Below are 23,898 nucleotides of genomic sequence, written 5' to 3' on the forward strand. Positions count from 1 at the left end.
ATTATTTTTTTTTCACTTTCCTCGCAATATCAGATGTGTATAAAGGTGGCTGCCTTTTGTGAGAAAATAAGGAGACATGTTATTTATACATGTCTGATAGCAACTGGTTAAATTGTGATGTTATGTTTTCCATCTCGCCTTCCTTCTTTCTGGTTGGACTCTGCCACTTCAAAAGCTAGAAGAGTCCTTACTGGCTCAAGGCCTAACCCCTTATCCCAGCATGCATAGCAGTAGCTACCCAGATCTCATTTGCCAGTTGCAGCGTTGAGATTGTCTTCTGCTGGCTCAGGCTAAGTAGTTAATTTTTATTGTAAAAATTGTTGTTAGTTTAGGCTAATTTTCATTACTAGTAGTTTACCAGACTTATCCCCCTATACTTGTTACAGTTGTTGTTTGCTGTTGATAAGCCATCGTTTCCTCTCCGGCATTTTTGTGTGTGTTGTCGGCGGCCCATGTTTTCTTCAGGGTTGTTGTCTTGTCCCCTTTTTCCCTCCTTGCTTCTTAGGAGAAGCTGTTTTAGCTAGAGGCTTTCCCCTTTTGGGAGCAGTAGCCATTTAACTTAGAGGCTACCCCCCTTCTCTTTATTCCCTCCTTTTTTCTAAAAAAAAAAAAAAAAAAAAAATCTCTATACTGTTATTGTGCTTCACCCTTTGCTTTGGTGATGTCTAAAGAACCTACAAAGCAGTCAGGCTTTAAAAAATGCAACTTGTGTTGCCAAAAAGTGTCCCTTATGGATGGGCACACGAGTTTATTGTTTAAGTGAGGTCCACCTGCAAGACCCGTGCTCTGTTTGCCATGCCTTCAGTGCACGGGTTTTGCAGGAGAGGCGCACAAAACTGATTTTATGAGGATTGTTAAAACCTCAGGTTAAGGTTGCATCGGATAGTCAGCTTTCCAAAAAAATCTGATGATAGACAAGCATCTTCGTGTCCTCCACCTTTTGGTGCCAACAAAGGCAAAATCTAAATCTTCGGATCCTTCGGAGTGAATTGTTGGCTCTGAGGACTCCTTTTCTCTGATGGCTCCATCTGTGACTTTGGAGCCATCCTGGACTCGAGGTCAAGAGCTTTTTCTTTGGACCAGGTGAGATCTGTGCCTCAGTCACCACTTTTACAGTCAGTAGCAGGTAGCCATTGGTCCCCATCCCACTCCTCTCGATCATCCAGGAATATATCAGATGATTATATGGAGAGAGTGGTGAAGAGGCTGCTCAAGACACTGGTATTTGCTCAGTTGTTGTCAGGGCCAGCCCAGAAGGAAGTGGCGCCATTGTTCGGTCCAGCCCCTGTCTCGGTTCCTCCAACTGCGTCCAGTTCGGAGCCGGAGTGCATGGAAGTAGTAGTGGTGGAACCATCGGTTCCGACAACCCTTGCTCTGTTGGTTCCGACATTCGCTCTGACCTTGACAGTCTGCTCAGTCGAGGGGTCTGGGCACCAAGACTCCCTCGTAGGCTCCGAGGGGGAAAGTGGCATCGGACCCTTGTCCGACCCCGCTCTCCCTCTCAGAGCTTCGGTGCAGGTGAGTTCGGCTCCCACATCTGCCTCAGAGCTGTCACCTTTGGTGCGGAGGAGGTCTCCAGGCTCGCCGGAGCATCCCTCAGTTTTGGATTGTTGCGCCTTCGAGGTGATGAGGAGTGTGCTGTCCACTGAGATGGCCCCACCTTCAGCTCCATTGGCTCCGTCCCCATCAGTACCTGTGTCTGCCTCAGATCCTTCTCTCCATCCCCAAGCATAGGGAACCGATGCCCCAGGATGCCCCATAGGGTGACCCCTCTTCTTCCGAGACCTCTCCTGAACATGCCTCAGAGGAGGTTCTCAGGAAGAAAAAAATGTAAGAGGAAACATTTTGACTCCCCTGAGTCAGTCACCTTTGACATGGACGTGGATGACTCTGAAGGGTCCCCACGGTCCCCCTCTGAAGATGTCATTCTCAGACATTCTGGAGATCCTTAGGCAGAGGGGAAACTGGAAGTACCTTTCCCCTTCTGAGGACGAGTCAGTGTGCCTGGACGCATTTGGTTCCCGACCTTCCACCTCCTGGGTGTCTCCGCCTTTCGACCCACTTTTGCCTGTAGTGAGTCAAAAGGCGTGGAGTGCTCCAGAGACCATGGAGCCCGTTCTGAGAAGGCCAAACAAATTCATGACATCCCCAGATGACAAGACCTTTGTCTCCAAAGGCATGCCAGTTGATGTTATGGTGGTGGCAGCAGCCACCAAGAAGGAACTTGCGGAGACTTCCTCTACTATCCATTTGCCAAACAAGGAGTCTAAAGCCATGGATAGCTATGGGAAGCGTATTTTCTCTTCAGCAGCCTTTACTCTTCGGTTGCGGAACTATTTGACGCATCTTACAAGGATTCAGAGGGATCTCCTTAAAGAGCTGGGAGATTCCCTCCAGGATCCTTCAGCTGAGGGAGCAGCTTCCAAGTCGGCTAACCTGCTAGGGACCCTAACCTCCATTGTCAACTCCTCCATGCGCTTGATTTCTTATGTAGCAGATGGAGCGAGTAGGGCTGCAGGCACAGGAGTGGCTCTTCGCAGACATTCCTGGATGTGCCTTTGTCAATTTGCGGAGCCCTTCAAGTCCTCCTTTTACGAACGCCCCCTTCAAGAGACTCTTACCAGGAGTGAACGAGATGGCAAAACTCTCCCTGCTGTAGGAGTCCACTTTTCCACTCCATCCCGGCCTTATCCCAAAGGCCAAAAGAGTGGCAAAATATGGTTCCGTAAATCCCATGGAGCTTTGCCAGACACTCCTTGAGATAATTCCTCCAGAGGCAGAGGGAGAAATAATAACGGGAGATGCCGACCTCGCTGCGGGAGGGGGGGGTCCACAACAGGGTGACAGGGATACGTTCTCTGCCAGACCCTTTCAGAATCCCTGAGGGATTGCCTGGCTGCTCACTTCTGGAGGCAGTTGGGGGCAGAATTTCACTGTACCCAAGAGCCTGGCAAGATATAACAGAAGACGAATGGGTACAGTGCATAATATCCAGGGGTTACAAAATTCCCTTGTCCCACGCACCCCCAAGAAATCAAAAGTCATCAATCCCAGATGTTCCACTCAATCTTCGGGATCAAGCAGCCATAGAAGTAAAAACTTTGCTACAAAAAAAGAGCCATTCATGAAGTCCCCGCAGACCAGATAGAATCCAAAACTTACTTAAGGTTCTTTTTATTTCCAAAGAAGACAGGGAACTGGAGAACTATCTTGGATATCAGCAAATTAAACAGGTCAGTAAAGAAGACCGAGTTCCGGATGGTGACACTGCAGTCCATTCTACCCTTTTTGAGTCAGGACGATTGGATGTTCTCTATCGATCTCCAGGATGCATACTACAATAAAAAAATGGAAAGGCAGTCCAGGAGACATTTACGCTTCTGGCTGGAATCCAGTTATCAGTTCAGAGCTCTTCCCTTTGGTCTCGCCACAGCCCCCAGGGTGTTCACCAAATGCATGGCAGTAGTCATGGCTCACCTGAGACATTTGGAATTCCAGGTGTTTCCTTATCTAGATGACTGGCTCCTCACTGCCACCACTGAGCATAATCTCCTAAAGGCCAGGAACCACACGATTCACACTTGTGCACGTCTAGAAATCACAATAAATTACGAAAAATCTGCCTTGTTGCCCTCAGTGTATTACTTTCATAGGCTTTCAGCTAAATACAAGAGACATGATAACCAAGCTCCCACAAGAAAGGGTGCTTGCCATTCGAGGTCAGGTTTCTCTCCTTTTGTCAAAATCAAAGGTTCAGGCTTGATTTTGTCCTGAAGGATTTGGGTTTAATCGCGTTAGCCTGTTATCGGATGAGGATTCTGCAGTGGCTCCTCTTCACTCAGTGGTCTTATCAGGACTTGCCAATGATCACACATGATCTTAATCATGGATGCTCGCAAGAAAGACCTACAGTGGTGGCTCCACTCTCCCCTAGTCACTCTTGGCAGACCTTTTGTAGCCCCTCATCCGGTAGCCACAGTGACCATGGATGCTTTCCAGATAGGGTGGGAGGGGCATTATCTGGGACAGACAGTCCAAGGAACTTGGAAACCTCACAAGTACCATTTGCACAACAATGTCCTGGAGATGAGAGCGGTGTTACTAGCATTGCAAGCACTTCACGACTCTCTCCCTTTTGGATATATAGCAATTCAGATGAACAAAATGTCAGTAGTGTGGTACAGCAACAAACAGGGCGGAACCAAATCTTACCCCTTATGTCGGGAGGCCCTTAGAGTATGACAATGGGCGATCTCCTCTCAGCGTTTTCTGGTTGCAATGCACATTCTGGGGAAGTCCAACATGATAGCGGACAAGCTCAGCAGGGCAATTCTCATGCCCCACAAGTGGTCTCCGAAAACAAGATGTAGCGGATATCATCTTCCACAGATGGGGCCAGCCATGCTGTGATCTCTTTGCCTCTCACCTAAACAACAAATGCAGCAGCTGTTTTGCCCTAGTTCCCCCTCCGGGACAGTCACCCAGTGATGCCCCCCCCCGGGATTCTTTATGCTTTCCTCCCTTTGTTTTCTGAATACCTTTTAGAATTAAAGGAAAGTTGCTAAGTTGCAAGCTAATCCTCATTGCTCTGTACTCACCTTGTCAGATATGGTTCCCGTTCCTTTCGCATTACCTGAGGGAGGGAGGAGCCTTGGATTCTGGACCCGGTTCCAGACCTCCTGACACATCATTCGGGCGCTCTTCATCCTTCCATTCAAATTCTCAAGCTGACAGCTTGGTGTCTCCACTAGCCAGGCTCCCTGATATCTCACTTATGGTTCAACATATTTTAGTCTCTTCCCATAAACCAACTACTAGGAAGCTTTACGCTAGTAAATGGAAGAGGTTCTCCTTCTGGGCCGAGTAAACTGACATTGATACCTTTACAGCTCCAGTTGCAAAAATCTTGGACTTCCTGGCAGAAACCTTCGAGAAAGGAGCAGCGGCTGCTAAGATTCATGTTCAAATGGCTGCTATTTCTAATTTTCATGTGGGTTTTCTAGGTTCTAATGTTATGTCCCATAAGTTATGCAAGGCCTTTTTGAAAGGTGCTACACTGTTAAGGCCTCCTACCTGAGAACCTCTCCATCCTTGGGATTTAAACTTAGTACTAGCTGTTCTGATCCTTCCTCCCTTTGAACCAGCTGCTTCTTGTCCTCTGAAGTTCTTACCATGGAAGAACCTCTTCCTGATTGCAGTAACATCATCTAGGCGGGTCTCCGATTTACAGGCACTTTCCATTCGCCCGCCTTATATGATCTTTCACAAGGAGAGCATCTCTTAGAACTAATCCTTCCTTTTTACCAAAAGTCTGCTCAGACTATCAATTGAACTTCCTGTTTTCTTTCCAAATTATGGCAACAAGGCAGAGTACAGATTACATCAATTGGATGTCCACAGGCAATTACGATTTTATCTTCAAAGGACCAAGGACATTAGAAAATCAGATCAGCGGTTTGTATCATTTTCTCAGAGCAAGCAAGGATCATCAGTTTCCAAAGTGACCCTTTCAAAATGACTATGCAATGCTATTACTTATGTTTGAGTCTCTAAATGTATCAGTCCCAGGAAAAGTGAGGGGGCATTCCACTAGGTCCTTGGCTACCTCCATAGCCTTTCAAGCTAAGCTTCCTTTAGATACTATTTGTGCGGCAGCAACATGGGCTACTCCCCATACCTTAATTACTCATTACAAAGTAGACATGGCCTCTCGGAACAGGGCATCCTTTGGTTACATAGTTCCCAGCACCCAGGATTTAGGTGCTAGGGATGCTGTCCCAACCAGAAAGAAGGAAGGCGAGATGGACAACATAACATAAAGAATTTATGTTCTTACCATAACATTCCAGGTTTGTTGTCCTTTATTTTGCCTTCCTTCTTGTGCCCCTCCCTCCTTCCCCCATTCTGGATGATTGAGAGGAATTTCCCTTTTGGCTGATCTGGCTGAGTTTCCTTTGCTTTTCAGCCTTTGGTATTCTCCTTGTCACCATGGTTTTCCTCTTGTCGGTACAAGGAGCCTTTTTTGTTTAGTTACCTCTTTTATTGGGTAATTCATTATTTTCCTACCTAGTGGTTAGTTCTCACAAATGAGATCTGGGTAGCTACTGCTTTGCATGCTGGGATAAGGGGTTAGCCTCGAGCCAGTAAGGACTCTTCGAGCTTTTGAAGTGGCCGAGTCAGAGCCGAGATCATCTCCGAACCCAACCAGAAAGAAGGAAGGTGGGATAAAGGACAACAAACATGGAATGTTATGGTAAGAACATAACTTCTTTTTTTGTTTGTTTTTCCAGCTTTGTCTAGTCTGTCTTGAGAGGTACACAGATGATGGCTTATTTTTGGAGGTAGAAATGAGGAGACATGCTTGTGCACATGTATAACAGCAACAATTTGAAATGTATGACTTTGGCCATTTGTGGGGAAGCAAATACTTTTTTTCTTGATTTATGTATTCTTGCAAACATTTATCTTGGTTTATTCCTTACACTTTTGTTACAGCTGTCATTGTAACGTGGGCGCCATTGGTTTGGTTACAGCATACAATGATTTTAGTCCTTTTCATCTGTGGTGAAAGTGGTTGCATTGTAATATAGCTGAACTGCAACAGTTTGACTGAAATATACTTAATTAATTGATATTATGTTGTCCTATCTCTCCTTCATTCTCACAATGATGGGTTTGTAGCCGATCCTTGTCTCTGACTCGGCTGAATACACAGCTGAAAGACTCAAACTTGGCTTGTGGCAACTAGGTATCCCATAATGCAGTGGTGTAACTTCTTCTTGGCCATTTTCTGCTTATTACCTTTAATCTCTTTCTTTATTATAATGGATGTTTTCTTCTTGTATTGTAGTTGCATAGTTAGCCTTTGAACTAGTATATCTAGATTTTTATAGTTATTCCCTTTGATGCTGCCTTTGGCCATTGTTTTCGTAGGCCTTGCTGTATCCCTTGTAGTGGTTGTTGTGTCTTGTTGTATAGCTTAATAGTAGCTCATTTAAGTTGGAGAGCTCTTCGCCTGTTTTAGTTAGAGGGCTTGTAGTTGGTGTGGTATTTTCTGGGATTTAGGGCCGTTTTAGTTAGAGGCCCTATCATCTTCCCTTGTCTATCTGTCTCTTCAGTGTTTTCCAGTAGTTAAGCTGTATATTAGTAGTTTTAGTAATTAGAATTTTTTCTTGTTATATTGTGGTCTTATTTATTTATTTGTTTATTTATTTTTACATTTGTTAACCGGGTTAGTCTGGCTGAGCTTTTGGCTCATTTTCAGCAGAAACCTGGGGAGAAAAGCTCCTCAGGACTAGAAAACAATTTATTAAATTTTAGTGACATAGTAGTAACAATCAGCTATAGTGTCTTACAAGCAAATACATGGAGAGCTCCTCAGGCAATTCAATTATACAGAGTATTAACAACTGGCAGACAAGTATGTGAGTTGCTACAAACAAGGTTTTAAACAATTAGCAGAAGAAAATGTGACTAGTTACAATATTTAAGCTGCTTAGAGCAAAAATGAGTTAATAGTTTGGCAGATGCTTATTTAAAGTGGGTAGGATCTAGTTGTATAGGAGTTAGGAAACAAGAAAGGAAAGTAAGAATGGCTAGTAGGAGATGTAGGGGAGGTGGAGTATAGGAGACAGACTAGACAGGTAGGTGTTTTGAGACTGTAAGAATTAAGAGTGGTTGGAGATAGAGGAAGGGAAGAGGTAGGAAGAGGCAGGGGAATACTGTTAGAGATACATTGAGTGAGGTGGTGAAATAGGTGAAAAGATGGTGGTTTCAGGGTGGTTGCCTAGAGTGGAAAGTCCACTTTGTTTTTAGGTATTTCCTTGTGGCTAATTTGAAACTTTTGCTATGCTGGAGGGATTTTATTTCCAAGGAGAGTTGGTTCCAGGATGTAGCTGTGTTATAGTTATAGAGAAGGCAGCCTATTTTTGGTTTTGGGTTTGTAGATGTCTAATAATTATTGATTTGAGCTGAGTAGCATCCTAGCAGGAGAATATTTGGATATGATAGTGGAGAAGCTGGGGCAGAAGGAGAGCAGATAGAGGATAGAGCGGATGATTTGTAGTTGGTATAGTTGGAGCAGCTGAGTGAATTCTAGCCATTCTAGCTGCTGTAGTGCTAAGCAGTGGAGTAGGTTTGGTTAGCTGCAAATCTGGCGATCTTATTATAGATAGATTCAAGCTTGGAAATAAGTGTAGAATTTAGGTTTGCGAATATGTGGCAGCTGTACAGGAGTGTTGGGAGTAATGAAGCCTGGGAGAAAGTTATTTGGGCAGTGTTAGTTAAGTATTTCTTTCTACGTAAAAGGTGTCCAAGTTTCTGATGAGTTCTTTTTACCGAGTTAGTAATATGGAGATCAAACTTAAGCTGATCATCTATTGTAACACCTAGCAATTTAGTACTAGATTCAGCTGAGATGATGGTGTTGTTGCAGGATAAGATGGTAAATGTACTTTTGAATGTGGTGATGTTTTTAGGGAGGAAGAGTAGGAGCTTAGTTTTTTTAGGATTAAGTATTAGTTTATTATCACTAAGCCAAGTCTCAATGGTGTAGAAGGATGCCTGGGTAGTTGAGTGGAGGTCATTTGGGTTGTCAGCAATGGTTTTAACAGATGAGTCATCAGCATATTGCACAAGAGATGACTGGGGACAAGAGGAGTAGAGCAAGTTGATGAAAATATTAGAGTAGTGGTCCAACTATGAACACTTGGGGGACTCCCCATTTGTACAGTGAGTGGGGAGGATAGTGCAGAGAGCCATTTAACTGATTGCTGGCAGGTAGAGAGATAGCTGGAGAACCAGGAGATAGTAGGGGGAGAGAAATGTAAGTTAGTGAGTTTATCTAGAAGGAGTGGGTGAGAGACAGTGTCAAAGACTTTAGAAAGGTCAAGGAATAAGCATGAGACAAGTTTATTTTTATCACGAGCTAGGGGAGACTATGTTGATGAATGATATGAGTGCAGTAGTTGTACTATGCTTGGGACGGAAACCATGCTGTGTGGGTGTGAGAAGGTTTTCCTGGTGAAGGTAATGCATTACCTGCTTGTGAATGCATTTCTCTAGGATTTTTGAGAGTGGAGAGAGTATGGCAATTGGTCTGAAGTTGGATATGTCTGAGGAGTTTGCCCCCTTTGTGAATGGGTAGAGTAAAGAACTTCTTCCATACAGTGGGGACATAGGATTCAGAAATGGATCGGTTGATTAAGATGGATACAGGATAGGCAAGAGGTTCAGAGGCAATCTGCAGGAAGTAAGAGGGTAGCTTGTCAACAGATGGGGAGCAAGGTTTAAGTTTAGAGAGTAATGACTTTACATAGTTAGTTGATACTGATTTTAGCGTGAAGGAGTTAGGAGGGTTTGGAAGAGGTATAGAGTTTGTGGGGATGCTAGTGTTGTTCCTGGGGGGGGGGGGGATTTATTATGGAGGTTATTGAGTTTATAAAATGATTGTTAAAATTTTTGGCTATGTCTTCAGGTGTTGCATTGGGACATGGGTTTCCTGGATGAAGAGTCTGTTTAATAGAGCTCCAGAATTTCTGTGTGTCTGATTTAAGAGTAGAGGGAGGATTGGTATAGAAGTTTATTTTCTCATAATGGATGATTTTTTTAAATTTTATTTCTGAGTTCTTTATATTTCTGAAGTCTTTTGTCATAATCATGTCCAAAGACCCAAAGGAGAGGGAACATAAGCCTTCGGGCTTCAAAAAATGCCAGAAGTGCTCACAAAAGAGGTCTGTCACTGATGGTCATGTTATATGTGCTTATTGCCTTGGAGCTATTCATTTGCAAGAGGATTGCGCATTCTGTCATTCCTTCAGTGCCAGGGTTTTACAAGAAAGGAGAAACAAATTGATCTGTAAGGGGCTCTTAAAGCCAGCTTTTGAGAAAGCTATCCACAGTTATTCTTCCTCTTCTTCTCCTCCATCTTCAAAAAAGGACAAACCTCAAAAGAGACAATCACCTGCTACATCAGCTCATTCGGAGCCTCCAGTCAAGTTACCTAAAATTTCTAAGGTTACTACCTCCTCGGTTCCACAGTCTGTGGAGCCGTCAGAGGTTATTTTGATTGACAAGCCTAGTTCTTCGGTTCCAAAGTCTTCAGAGCTGCAAGATACCTCTTCTCGGAGCCGGTCTATGGAGATTTCATCGGTTTCCCCTACACTGAGATCTCCCATTTTGCACAGGTCTCGTTCTCTGTCCCTATCCTCCAGGTCCACCAGGAGCTTATCTGATGATGACATGGAACGGGTGGTGTGCATACTCTTGAAGTCGCCGGCGCTAACCAAATTATTTTCGGCTCCAACCCATTTTGTCCCAGAGCCTTTTGCACCCACTGTTGTTCCTCCTTGAAGCAAAGCTAGACCTTCGGAGCCCAACTGCTTGGCACGACTTACTGTTGATCCGTCGATTCCAAGAACCCCTTCAGTGTTCACGGAGTCGACTTCTGCTCCGACTCTCTCGGCGCCTTCCGGAGATCGGCCCCAAGGGGGATTCTTGGCCCCGATCTTCGGTGCAGAGCCCACCCCTTAGAGCGTCGGCCTGGGTTAAGCTCGGCTCCTACATCGGCCTTTGGTCCAATCTTGCTGGGTCCGGTGGCTTCCTCTGTCTCCTTGGAGCCGAGGGAGTTTTAGGAGCTGGTAGGATCCACCTTTGAGCTGATGAGGAATGTGCTGTCTACCCCTACAGCCCCACATAAGGATACCAGCACTCGTTCCCCCTAAGGCACTGGCTACTGTCTCTGCACCACCCATTCCACAGGACAGCAGAGATCCAGGGTCTCAGGCAAACATCTCTCCTCCGAGGCCTCCCCAGAATACCCTTCTGAGGAGCCCCCTCAGAAGAGAACTTGCAAGACGAAGCATGTAGACTCTCCAGGTGAGTCCGTTACTTCAGACACTGACCTCGAGGAGTCAGAAGGGTCCCCATAGTCATCCTTTGATATCTCATTCGCAGATATTCTAGAGATCCTGAAGCAGAGAGGCGGCTGGCAGGCCATCACCCCTTCTGATGAGGAGTCAGTGTACCTGAAGGCTTTTGGATCTCAACCTTCAGCCTCCTGGGTTTCTCCTCCTTTTGACGAGCTAATGAACTTGGTCAGTCGAAAGGCGTGGGAGTCATCTGATGCAATGGAACCAGTCCCTCGGAGGCCAAACAAATTCTTATCAGCTCCTTCAGAAAGGATTTCCTCACTAAGGGGGGTACCTGTAGATGCTATGGTGGTGGCAGCAGCCACCAAGAAGGAACTCTCAAAGACATCCTCATCTGTCCATCCTCTGAACAAAGACTCTCGAATGATGGACAGATACGGGAAGCATGTCTTTTCATCAGCCACCTTTACTCTTTGATTGCTGAACTACCTCACTCATTTCACAAGGCTACAGAAAGGTCTCTTGAAAGAACTAGGAGATGCTCTACAAGGTGCATTGGCAGTGGGGGTGAATGAGAAGGATTCCTCTCTGCTATCCACCTTAAATTCCATTGTCAACTCCTCCATGAGGCTGATCTCCTACACAGCCGATGGAGTGAGCAGGGCAGCGGGTTCTGGAGTTTCCCTTGGGAGACTCTCCTGGATGCACTTGTACAATTTTGTGGAGCCTTTTAAGTCTACTTTTACTAATGCCCCTTTTGATGGTTCCTCACTCTTTGAACCCAAAGTAAAAGACACTCTCACCTGATGCGAGCAGGAAGGGAAAACTCTCTCTGCCATTGGGGTATGTTTTTCTGTACCTTCAAGACCTTATCCTAAAGGTCAGAAGAGTGGGAAAATGTGGTTCAGAAGATCCCAGAGTTTTCCAGGACGCACGGGGTGAATCCTTCCCCAGGGGCAGAGGGCGAGGTAACAACGGTAGATGCCACTGTAGAGGCAGAGGGGGCCCTCAGAACCAGGGCAACCATGATTCCTTTCACGGACGCCCCTATCAGCTGCTCTGCTCTGGAGGCAGTCGGGGGGGATGTTTATCTGTGTACCCAGAAGCCTGGCAAACTATCACAAGAGACAAGTAGGTGCTAAGAATAATATCCAGAGGATATTCCATTCCCTTTTCCAACCCTGTCCCACAGATCAGACCAATCCCAGATGTTCCACCCACTCTAAGGGAGCAAGCAACTATAGAAATTCAAAAGTTTCTGCACAAAAGAGTCATCCAAGAAGTCCCTGCAGACCAAATAGGATACGGAACTTAACTCAAGATTCTTTTTGGTGCCAAAAAGACACATATTAGACCAAAGCAATTTAAACGAATCTTCAAGAAGTCGAAAGTTTCAAATGGTAACACTGCAGTCTATACTTCCCTTTTTAGGGAAAGACGATTGGATGTGCTCGATAGACCTTCAAGATGCTTACTACCACATAAAAATGGAAAGGGCATCGAGATGCTTACTACCACATAAAAATGGAAAGGGCATCGAGAAGGTACTTGTGCTTCTGGCTGGGAGCCAGCCTTTATCGGTTCCGAGCTCTGCCCTATGGTCTCACTACAGCTCCCAGAGTGTTCACCAAATGCATGGCAGTAGTCACAGCTCACCTGAGGTGTCTAGGATTCTGAATGTTTCCCTGTCTAGATGACTGGCTCCTATCTGACACCACCAAGCATCTACTCCAACAAGCCAGGGATGTGACTTTGGAAATTTGCGCTCAATTGGGTATTACAGTCAACTTTCAAAAATCTGCCTTGTTGTCCTGTCAACATATTACATTTATAGGCGCAGATCTAGACACCGCTTCCCTGACAGCACGTCTTCCAACAGACAGAGTTTCAGCACTCAGGCAACAGATACTTCATCATCTTCCCAAGACCAAGGTGAAAGCAAAGATGGTTCTAAAATTATTAGGGATAATGGCTTCCGCAATAACACTAGTTCCCCTTGTCAGAATGCATATGAGGATCCTTCAATGGCTGTTCTCCCAATGGTCACTTCAAGAGCTTCCTATGTCTCACCTGATCAGGATAATTGAATCATGCAAAAACGACTTAAGATGGTGGATACACTCCAGCCATGTGACCATAGGGAGACCCTTTGTTCCACAACAACCCTTCGCTACAGTGACCACTGATGCTTACCAGATAGGGTGGGGGGGGGCATTATCTAGGGAGAACAGTCCAAGGTATATGGAAGAACACGAGGCTCACTTGCATATAAATGTCCTAGAGATGAAAGCAGTGCTTCTTATGTTGCAAGCACTTCATGACTCTCTCCCTCCTAGGGACAATTGCAGTACAGTCAGACAATATGTCTGTGGTTTGGTACATAAACAAGCAGGGGGGAACCAGATCTTACTCCCTTTGTCACGAGGCCCTAAGAGTTTGGCAATGGGCAGTTTCTTCCCAGCACTTTCTAATAGCAACGCACATTCCGGGGAAGTCCAATGTGATAGCAGACAAGCTGAGCAGGGCAAATCTAATGCCTCCCGAGTGGTCTCTCAATCAGAACATAGCGGAAAGGATTTTCCAAACATGGGGTCTGCCTTGCGGCGATCTTTTCGCCACTCCCATGAATGCCAAGTGCAGCAACTACTTTACCCTAACCCCCCCCCCCCCCGGGGGAGATACCAAGAGACACACTTGTTCACGATTGGCCCTCGGGACTTCTGTAAGTCTTTCCTCCATTTCCTCTCTCATACCCAGAGTCATTCAGAAAGCACAGTCCTTGGGAAGCAGGATGATTCTCATTGTTCCTTACTGGCCTCATCAAGCTTGGTTCCCCTTCCTTTGGCCTCATCTTCAGGAGAAGCCTTTGACTCTGACCCAGTTACAGACCTGCTGACACATATGTGAGGTGTGCTTCATACTTCTCTCCACACCCTCAACTTGACAGCTTGGCTGCTTCACTTCCCAATTTAGTCAGGCTTCAAAATTACACTCCAACAGTTAGATGTCCTCTCATAAAGCTTCCACCAGAAAACTGTATTCTAGCAAATGGAAAAGGTTTTCACTCTGGGCACAAAACAGGAACATTGACCCTTTTTCTACGCCTATTCACTCTATTTTGGAATTCTTGGGTGAAACTCTTCCAACAGGGATCAGCTGCAGCAACCATCAGAGTACAACTCACTGCAATTTCAAATTTCCACATTGGTGATCCTACTTTGAACTTAATGTCACACAGGTTGTGTAGAGCCTTCTTGAAAGATGCCTCCTTATTAAGACCTCCCTTTAAGGTATCCCTTCCTCGTTGGGATTTAAATTTTGTTGTATCTCGCCTAACTTTACCACCTTTTGAACCTTCTTCATCTTTAGACTTCAAGTTCCGTTCTTGGAAGACCATTTTTTCTGGTTGCTATAACATCTGCTAGAAGGGTATCAGAGTTGCAAGCTATCAAACAGCCATATTTGATATTTCATAAGGATAGGATATCCTTACAAACTAATCCATCCTTTTTACCTAAAGTCTCTTCTTCAACTAACATAAATCAATCTATTGAGCTTCCAGAGTTTTTTCCTAATCACAGCAACAAGGCAGAATACAAATTACATCAACTGGACGTGCACAGACAACTCAGATTCTATTTGCATAGGACAAAAGATTTTAGAAAATCTGACCGGTTCGTATCCTTTTCAGATGCAAAAAAGGGAAGCTCAGTTTCAAAAACTACTCTATCCAACTGGCTCTCAAACTGCATTACCTTCATCTATACCTCAGACAACAGAGATTTACCATTTAAGGTTAAGGCTCATTCCACTAGAGCACTGGCTGCGTCTTCTGCCTTTCAAGCCAGAATTCCTATGGATAATATTTGTGCTGCAGTTACCTGGGCTATTCCTCATATGTTTATCATGTATTACAAAGTGGATTTGGCCTCCAGAGACAGGGCCTCCTTTGGGTGTACTGTTCTTAAAGGTGTACTCTTGTGAGCCACCCAGGGAAAAGGTGCTAGGGATGCTGTCCCATCATTGTAAGAATGAAGGCGAGAGAGGACAACATAACATAAAGAAGTTATGTGCACACCATAACGTTCCATGTTTGTTGTCCATCTCGCCATTCATTCTTATGAACCCTCCCTCCTTCCCCCTTCCAAGGATTCCTTGTGGACCTGGTGGATGTTTTACTCCTTTCAGGAGTTCCTTGCTTCAGTTTGTTTCTCCTATTCCATTGGGGATATTTCTGGGATTTAGGTCCAGGTTCTTTACAATTTCTTTAGTAGTAGCAGCAGACAAGATCTGGGGAGTTACACCACTGCATTATGGGATGCTTACTTGCCACGAGCCAAGTTTGAGTCTTTCAGCTGTGCATTCGGCCGAGTCGGCGCCAAGGATCGGCTCCAAACCCTACATTGTAAGAATGAATGGCGAGATGGACAACAAATATGGAACATTATGGTGAGTACATAACTTTTTTTTTTCTCTGTCTCTGGACTTTTTTATGGCTTTTAGACTGAGGGCTTTTTAATTGCCTGAAAGGGCTATTGGCCACTTTCTGACCATTCTGTGTTAAGGTTTTCATTGTACTTGCTGCTGTGCTTATTTGAGCTTTTTGTTTCTATTTTTAGAAGCTGGTCATCATCATGGACTGGAAGAAGTGCAGTGTGTGGATGCTGTTACCATTAGTTTTTACAGTGTTTACTGGAGTTGGACTATGGATAGTGTAAGCATTCAAAACTCTAAGATTTCAATTTCTTTTTCTAAGTTCTTGTTTTCCTTTTGTATTAAAATAATTAACTGATGCAGTGATTTTTGTGGTGAAATTGCTGTGAAACTGTTGCAGTGGACCTTAAATTACAGCAATACATTCATCATACAACTTGTCATTCCTTTCAAATGTTGAAAAGTACTTCTAAAAATGTGGACCAAGCAGGCACATGAGGCAGCTTCAATTAGTAATCTTGGAGATGAGTCAAAATAGGTTAGTTTATATGTAGTAGCTGGACTGGCTTTATGTGAACTGGAACTATACACCAAGGGCTCCTGTAGCCCCTACTCCACAAGGGCACCAGCCTGGTGGACATGAATTTTTCTAGGACTCCCCCATTTTATGCTCATAGTGTAGGCCCCACACTCAGTAGCCTCCAGCATTCTCTGGGTGTAGCTAAAGCACTAATAATTTCAGTTACATATGGTACTGGAATGCCTTAACATGTTTAACACCTTTATTCAACTGTAAACAAGATCCGTATATTCTTTGTGCAGTTTCCACGCATGATGTGCTTTAGTTTCCCCTAGTGGATGACCCATAGATATTTTATTAACATCAATAGTCCAAGTTTAGCTCTTAACTACCATCCAGACTCAGCCCAAGACTAGGGGAGTGCAATCGATTTTTGAAGATGCTGACCATCAGCTTTATGCATTATAACAGATCACTTTTATCCTTTACTGACATTTAAATTCATTTTCTTAACAGTGGTCACATTCTCCTCTCCATCTGTTTTCTGATGTAACCACCACTACTTGACATGTCCCCATTGTTTAATGTACTTGCCTCTACATATATTCATTCTCTTGACAAAATACTAGCCTAATAGTGTTTTTTTTCCTCTGTTATTCTCTCTTGCTCTTTATTTTAATTGAATCTTATTCAATATTAATTCAACAGTAAAACAAATCTTATAACAAACCATTTGGTTGAACTACTAATGTTATGTAATAGCTATGTACAGTGTGTGGGGTAAGTGATCAGATGACTGTTACCTTTTATTATAACTCTCATAAATAGGGGGAAGTGTGAGGTGTATAGCCTAGCTACTACCTAACCTGTAATGCTTTTTTCCCCATTCAGTTCTTATAAACCTCTCAACTTTTCTGTTCCTGTAACTCTCAAGTTTTTATTTATCCCCATCCACTGTTTCCGTTTTTAATGGATGGGGGAGTGTTTTTCCATTTCCTGGGGATGACCATTTTTACCACCAAATATATTAGCAGTTCTCTGATGTGACACTTTTATCTCAATCCTGCCTAACATTATTGCTTCCTGCAACAGTGCTAACTCCCAATTTACTTCTCTCTTCACTAACTTTTGAATGGCGCCCTTTTCTTATCAGTCATATCTCTAGCATATCCCTTCAGTAACTGGAACCATGTTCTGCATCCATAAGATATATAAAAGTCCCTCTGCAGGCACTTTCAGGCAAATATTCTAAATCTTCTGGACTTTGTAACTTATCTCAACGTGAGACACAAATTGCTGTAATTTCCTGGCATCACTTGTATATTCAATTTTCTATTCCATTCCTCTCCTTACCCTATCTGATACTTTTCACCTTTATATCCCAGAGTATTATGTGCCTTACTTGACAATCCTTTCTTAGTTGCCAGTTGATCTTACTTCAAGTATAGACTTGCAAATCTCAGCCATCTTATCTCTTGTCCTAGATTTTTTTTGTAATTTCCTAGCCAACCCCAGGTATGCAGAACAGTCTCTTGGTTTCAAATTAAAATTTTCCTTAGCTTCTTGTAGCTCACAAGTCTTTTCCTCACTGTCATTTTCTTCCAGACAATAAGCTCCTTTCTTCTCAACCACTGCTGTTTGACAACCCCTTTTAGCTTTATAATCCTATTTCTTATTGATAAACCCTTTGCAAATAGCGGATGCCTTTAATAATTACTTCACAGAAACTATACAAACTCTTGCAAAGACAATATCTCCCATTTCCCGCAGCACTTTACAAAACACAAACAGTTCAGTGCCTTCCTTCTATATACAACCTGTGCCAACATCCTTTATCTGCAAACTCCTTCAAAAACTCAAACCTTGCACCCCTTCTGCCGACCACCTGCCAGCAGAATACCTTCAGATAGCTTCCAAAGTCATAGCATATCCCATATCCTTCCTTATAAACCGAACAATCATAGAAGATAACATCCCGTCCATATGGAAAGTCTCCCATATAATCTCCTTACATAAAGGAGGCAAATCCACTGATATCTCCAACTTCCTACCAATTGTGCTACTCTCTCCATTGGCCAAAATAATGGAAAAATGTATTCACCATCAACTACTTCAACACCTGCTCCACAATAATTTACTTGCCAACTGGCAGCACGGCTTTAGGCCCTTTCATAGTACAACTACCACCCTTCTATCTTTTACTGACTGTATAAACAAGAATCGAAATAATAACTTTCTATCTTCTGCACTATTCATTGACCTATCAAAAGCCTTTGATATGGTTAACCACGACTTACTAATCAATGTGCAAAAAGTTCAATCTCTTGACCCACAAGCAATACTTTGGTTTACATCCTATCTAAAAAATAGACAACAAGCAGTGCTCTGGGACAATAATCTCTCCACACCTCTCACCGTAAACATTGGAGTCCCTCAAGGCTCTATCCTAGGCCCTCTTCTATTTTCCATTTTTATTAATGATCTAAATACTGTTGTTCCTCAAGCCACATGCATACAATACGTCGATGATTCTACTTTAATCTGTACTGCTAAGTCATCAATCTCTCTTCAGACCCTTACTCAAACAGTATTTAACACTGTTGAAAATTGGTTCACCCATCATTACCTCCTCCTAAACCCTAAAAAAACAAAATTGTTACTTTTTGCTCCCACCCAAAAGTCACCAGAGTTCCACTTCACAATTACCTCTAACAATGGAACTACTATTTCCCCTGACACTACCACATGTCTACAGGGCATAACCATAGATAATAACCTCAGCTACGATGATCATATCAACAATACTATACAGACTGTCAATAAAAAACTAGGCTCCCTGTATAGAATCAAACCCTTCCTCACACCACTAGCTAGAACCTCCATTGCCCAGACTCACCTAACTTCTACCCTATTCTATGCTTCTGCCATATACATCAATCTATCAAAACACAATCTAAGCAAGCTTGAAACTAGCTATAATAACATAGCTAGATTTGTCACTGCCACCCCGTTCAGAACCCACCACTGTCACAACCTTAAACAACTCGTATGGTCAGAACTACAAAACCATCTACTGTATAATCAACTGGTTATCTCACATAATATTCTTTATCGGCCAAGTAATACCCCAATCCTCTCTAACCTGATCTCCCCATATAGAAATCTTGCAACACTTCGCTCAGCAAATAAACTATTAATCTCCAATATTAAATCTAACAATAAAGCTGGGGACTCGCTTTTTACTAACTTTGTGGGAAAAATCTGGAACAAGCTTCCTAGCACACTCGCATCTCTCTCATCCACACCACTCTTCAAGAAACATCTAAAAGAACATCTGAAAATTCATTGGCTTTATCCCTGTTATAAACCTGACTAAATCCTACTTTTTCCCCCTTAATGCTCTTCTTTCTATACCCCTTCCTTCTGGCCTTTGTCCCCTCTACAGCTTTAATCAATAGAATCTAACTTTATTCTAGCCCTTGTGTTTTTCTTTCTTCTGCTTATCTCTCTTTCTCTTTCTCTGACCTACAAATCATTACTTTAGAATTCTGAGTGTTCTTGTACTCGATTGTATTTCTAACCTTTGCATAGACTGTGATATATTATTCATAGACACAATTTTTACTTTTATGTTGTATTTTAAACCTTGCCTAGACTGCGAGCTATTATTCATAGAAACAATTTTATTCTCTCGAAACATTTTTAATCTCTTTGTATTTGAATTTAGTCATTTTTAATTATTGTAATTTTTTGTAATTTACTAATGCTTGGAGCTTATCTCCCTGGGCCTCTACTGAAAATGGACATGTATCCAGCTAGACTAGCCCAGCCAACAAATGTAAAATAAAATAAATAAAATAAATTTATTGGCAGCATCCCTTTCTTCAACTCTTCGATTTCTCTTTAATCCAGCATACCTATTACTATCCTTTCAGTATAAGTTGGAGCATAGTGGTCCTGCTTCTTTTTCCTGGCATTATTCAAATCCCAGTTGTCCCTTCCTCTATTGCAATTCTCTCCTGCTCCAATGTAATTTGTTTCTGTCTCAGAAAGTAATTTAATAGTTGTGTCAAATCGACCTAAGCTGTGTTTTTAAAATGCTTCTTCAGGTCTGGTAGACCCAGGCCACCCAGATTCACTCACATTGTAAGTTTTTTTTCTTAGCTACTCTCTCCTTTTTTACCCTTCCATATAAACATCATAATCCCACTCTGCCCATCTCTTTCCACATCTCTCTGGCTGTCTGGTAAAAATATGCTTGCCTAGTGTATAGTATCAAGGAAGTAGTAAGCATTTTTTGATTAATTTTAATAATTAAGAGGCTTTTCTTTCTTTCTTTCTTTCTTTCTTTTTAATTTGTTTTTAAAACAATAAATCGGGTATAAAACAATTATTTACATAGGTCTACAGCTGATCAGTACATCAAAGTTATGCATATCAACAACAAATAATATTTTTCAAGCAAGTCTTTAAGTTTAAGCCAAGATTTATATGAGTGTGTAATATTATAGCAATAACCCACGCCTGGGTGTGGGTATTTACCCACGGTTGGCGTGGGTTGGACCCGAGGAACCAAACAAAGACAACCGTGGGTAAATCCTGCATTACTCGCACCCAGAAGTGGGTTATTGCTATATCTATGACATTATTTAAGAAAAGAAATAATTACTTTTCTTAAATAATGGCATTGTATAATACCTCTTTGCTGCCCTTCTGCAGCTGGCTGGTATCATGGCAGTTCTGATGTACTGCGCGTGCCTCGCCAGTACATCAGAGCTGTGGCCAAAAGCAACGGAGAAAGCAAGATCTCCGTTGCTTTTTACTGTTTCGCTATGTTAAATGGGTTTAACATAGCGAGACAGGAGATGTCTGTTGCTTATTTTAAAGCTGTCTCGCTATGTTAAACCCATTTAACATAGCGAAACAGTAAAAAGCAACGGAGATCTTGCTTTCTCCATTGCTTTTTTTTTTAAACCTGTCTCGCTATGTTAAATAGGTTTAACATAGCGAGACAGCTTTAAAATAAGCAACGGAGATCTCCGTTGCTTATTTTAAAGCTGTCTCGCTATGTTAAACCCATTTAACATAGCGAGACAGGTTTAAAAAAGAGCAACGGAGAAAGCAAGATCTCCATTGCTTTTTACACACTGTGTCGCTATGTTAAAGGAGTTTAACATAGCGAGACAGTTTAAAAGCAACGGAGATCTCTGTTGCATTTTTTAAACCTGTGTCGCTATGTTAAACTCTTTTAACATAGCGAGACAGTGTTTTAAAACAGACTTATACTAATGGAAAAAGTCCGGGCGACCGGACCTTTTTCCATTAGTATAAGTCGAATTACAACGTGCACACTGGCCAATCAGCGTGCACGTTTTGGAATATTAATGGGGGGGGTCATGGTATAATAGAAGTTCTCCTCTTTATAGTATATAATTCACTACTGCAAACAAGTTTTGCCATACTAATAACTCAACTCTAGAGGGGTAACTTTTAGTTTTCCAATTTTTAGTAATTACTTTTCTGGCTATAGCAAGAATAGACCAAAGAGGCACATTGGAATTCACAGGAATTAGAGCATTAAACTAAAGGTTTAGAAATATTATATCTGTTTGTAGAGCTTGAATAAAGTTATTTCATGTCTTTCTAAAAAGAGGTGATGACTTCATGTTCATATACCATGTGTGTCCAGGCAGCTATTTCAGAATCACATATCCAGAATTTAATTCTATTTGATTTGTACATAACTGTAATTTTGTTAGGAATGACAAAATGGTGTAAATGTTCCAAGTGAACATGTTCCAATATATTGAAGATGTAATATTATATGTAGATTTTGATATTCTCTTGTGTTCTTCAGAGAAGTCTTCTTTATTAATTTTTGAGGAATAGTTCGTCGGAATTGTCTAAAAATGTGAAATCTAACTTAAGAATTTTATAAATTTGTGACAAATATGATTTATTTTTCATTATATTATTATTGATATTTATCACAAATTCCAATAATTTGGAAGACAATTTCTTATCTAGTTTAAATATCGTATTTATCTCTGTGTTCAAATATTTGTAAAATTAACCAGTTCAATTCAGAATTTTGATTGTATTTGGACCTTAAATTTTCAAGTGTGTGTGTGTGTGTGTGATATCCGTACCATTTAAGAATTGATAATAATAAATTTAGTTACTTTGTTTCTATCCCAGGCTGTAGAGCTTGCAGTACGTTTATTGTTGTTATATTGCATTAATATGTCAGCTTAATACTTGTTTATCTGCTTTTAAATTGGATGTATGGTGTTCTGCTGTTATATTGGCATGTTTGTTAATTCAATACTTGTTTTTCTGCAATAACAATGAATAGAATAGGAGTCCATTGCATTGCTCACACAATACAGTTTGATATCTGCCATTTTGTCTTTGCTGTACATGTTATAGAGATGTTCCGCACATAGTTTTAGATAACTAATGTGCTTGTAAGGGAATTCAACTGTGGTGTGTATTCTGAGGGTTAAAGGTATATGGGCATCTTGCAGTATATCTAACTGTAGTCGCTTTTACTGGTGTCTCTTACATACACTCGGTAGGTCTGTTTAAACAGTTGAGCGCTTTTTTACTGTTGTATTAGTGCGGTACGGGTACAGATCTTGCTACTAGACCCTTGGGCTTAGTATTTTCCCAAATTAGAGATTTAAACCATGCTTGCGCTTTTTTTTATTACTGTTGCATTAGCGCGGAACGAGTAAAGAACTTGCTACTAGACCCTCGGGCTTAGTATCCTCCCAGAACAGAGGTTTAAACCATTAGCGCACTCGCGGAACGAGTAAAGAACTTCCTACTAGACCCTCGGGCTTAGTATCCTCCCAGAACAGAGGTTTAAACCATTCGCGCACTTTTTACAGTTGCATTAGCGTGGAACCGGTAAAGTATGTGCTACTAGACCCTCAGGTGTCCCTGAGTAGAGGTTTACATTTTGTCTGTACTTGTAGATGATTAGCTAGGAGATGTACTTCCTTGCTTTTAAAACCATCAGGATATGTTAACCTGCGGCATCAAGCTGTAGGTCTGCCGACCATTTACTCACATTAGCGTTTACTTTGTTCTGCGATTAGCACTGTTTAAATGCCTTTTAAGTTAGTGTTTTACTAAAACAAGGGAATTAGCCTGTTTTTCTTTCACAACTTTTACAGTCTCATAACTGAGGGTTACTGCCTACAGTTTTTTGCCATTGACTATACACTATGCACGGTACTGGGTCTGGGAACTGAATTAGGCTTGTTTCTCTTATTTTTATGTCTCTTCGGTATTTTGTACTGCAATTCTTATATAAATGTTAGCCTGCATTAATTATAACAGTGTATGTGAAACTGTTGGATGTTTCTATATGTGTGTCTTTGCACTGTATTTCCTTTGACACTCTTCTCTCTCTGTATTTTTACTCTATGCTAAACACCATCCGGCCAGTGTAAACCTCCCAGTGATTGTCTCCATCTGGTTTCCCAAGATCTAGAGGATATACCAGACATTAAAAACAGTGTCTACCCACTCATCTCAATGCAGGAAAGAGCCTATATCTCCCCTGTGCAGGTCTGACCAAGAAAGCAAGTATAGGACAGTAATGTATGTGTAGCCTGTTTCTCTCCTTGTATAATTTTGTAACTACTTCCTGAATATTGGTTATAGTGTGCGCTCCCTGCCAGGACAACCAGCAGCCATAGTCTCCCACTCTGTATCCCCTATATCTATCAGTAGCCTAGCCTCCAGGCCCCCCCCCGTTCTTTTTATTCTCTCCTCTTCCCTACAGCTCTCATGTTTCTCCCCTCGCTCTATCATAGGGATTGACCACAATAGGGCAGCATAGGACCTCCACTACCTAGCAGCCCTACTGTTTCTTAGAAACTAGGTTTTAACCAGGTACTTACCTGTATCTTATTCCACCTTTACCCATCAACACTCTTCTGTTACTTTTTCTTCATCTCACCCTGTTCATCTCAGCCAAGTCCTTTACCTCCTTGTATAACCCACTTTGTTTTCCTCACTACCTGCTTGCTTCCTTTCCTTCTTGCTCTACCCACTCTGTTTGCC

General features: G+C 42.3%; 1 protein-coding gene across 1 annotated transcript in view; it reads left to right on the forward strand.

Moving 5' to 3' along the window:
- Positions 1 to 23,898, forward strand: part of TMEM150C (transmembrane protein 150C) — a 1,481,241-nt gene that overhangs the window by 73,382 nt on the left and 1,383,961 nt on the right. The window contains exon 2 of the mRNA XM_044061193.1: positions 15,488 to 15,582. Coding sequence (XP_043917128.1) covers positions 15,503 to 15,582 — 80 coding nt within the window. The 5' untranslated portion in view covers positions 15,488 to 15,502. The remainder of the gene's footprint in view (positions 1 to 15,487; positions 15,583 to 23,898) is intronic.

This window comes from Protopterus annectens, chromosome 2.part0 (genome assembly GCF_019279795.1).
Source record: "Protopterus annectens isolate FY-2018-M chromosome 2.part0, PAN1.0, whole genome shotgun sequence".
Taxonomy (NCBI): domain Eukaryota; kingdom Metazoa; phylum Chordata; order Ceratodontiformes; family Protopteridae; genus Protopterus; species Protopterus annectens.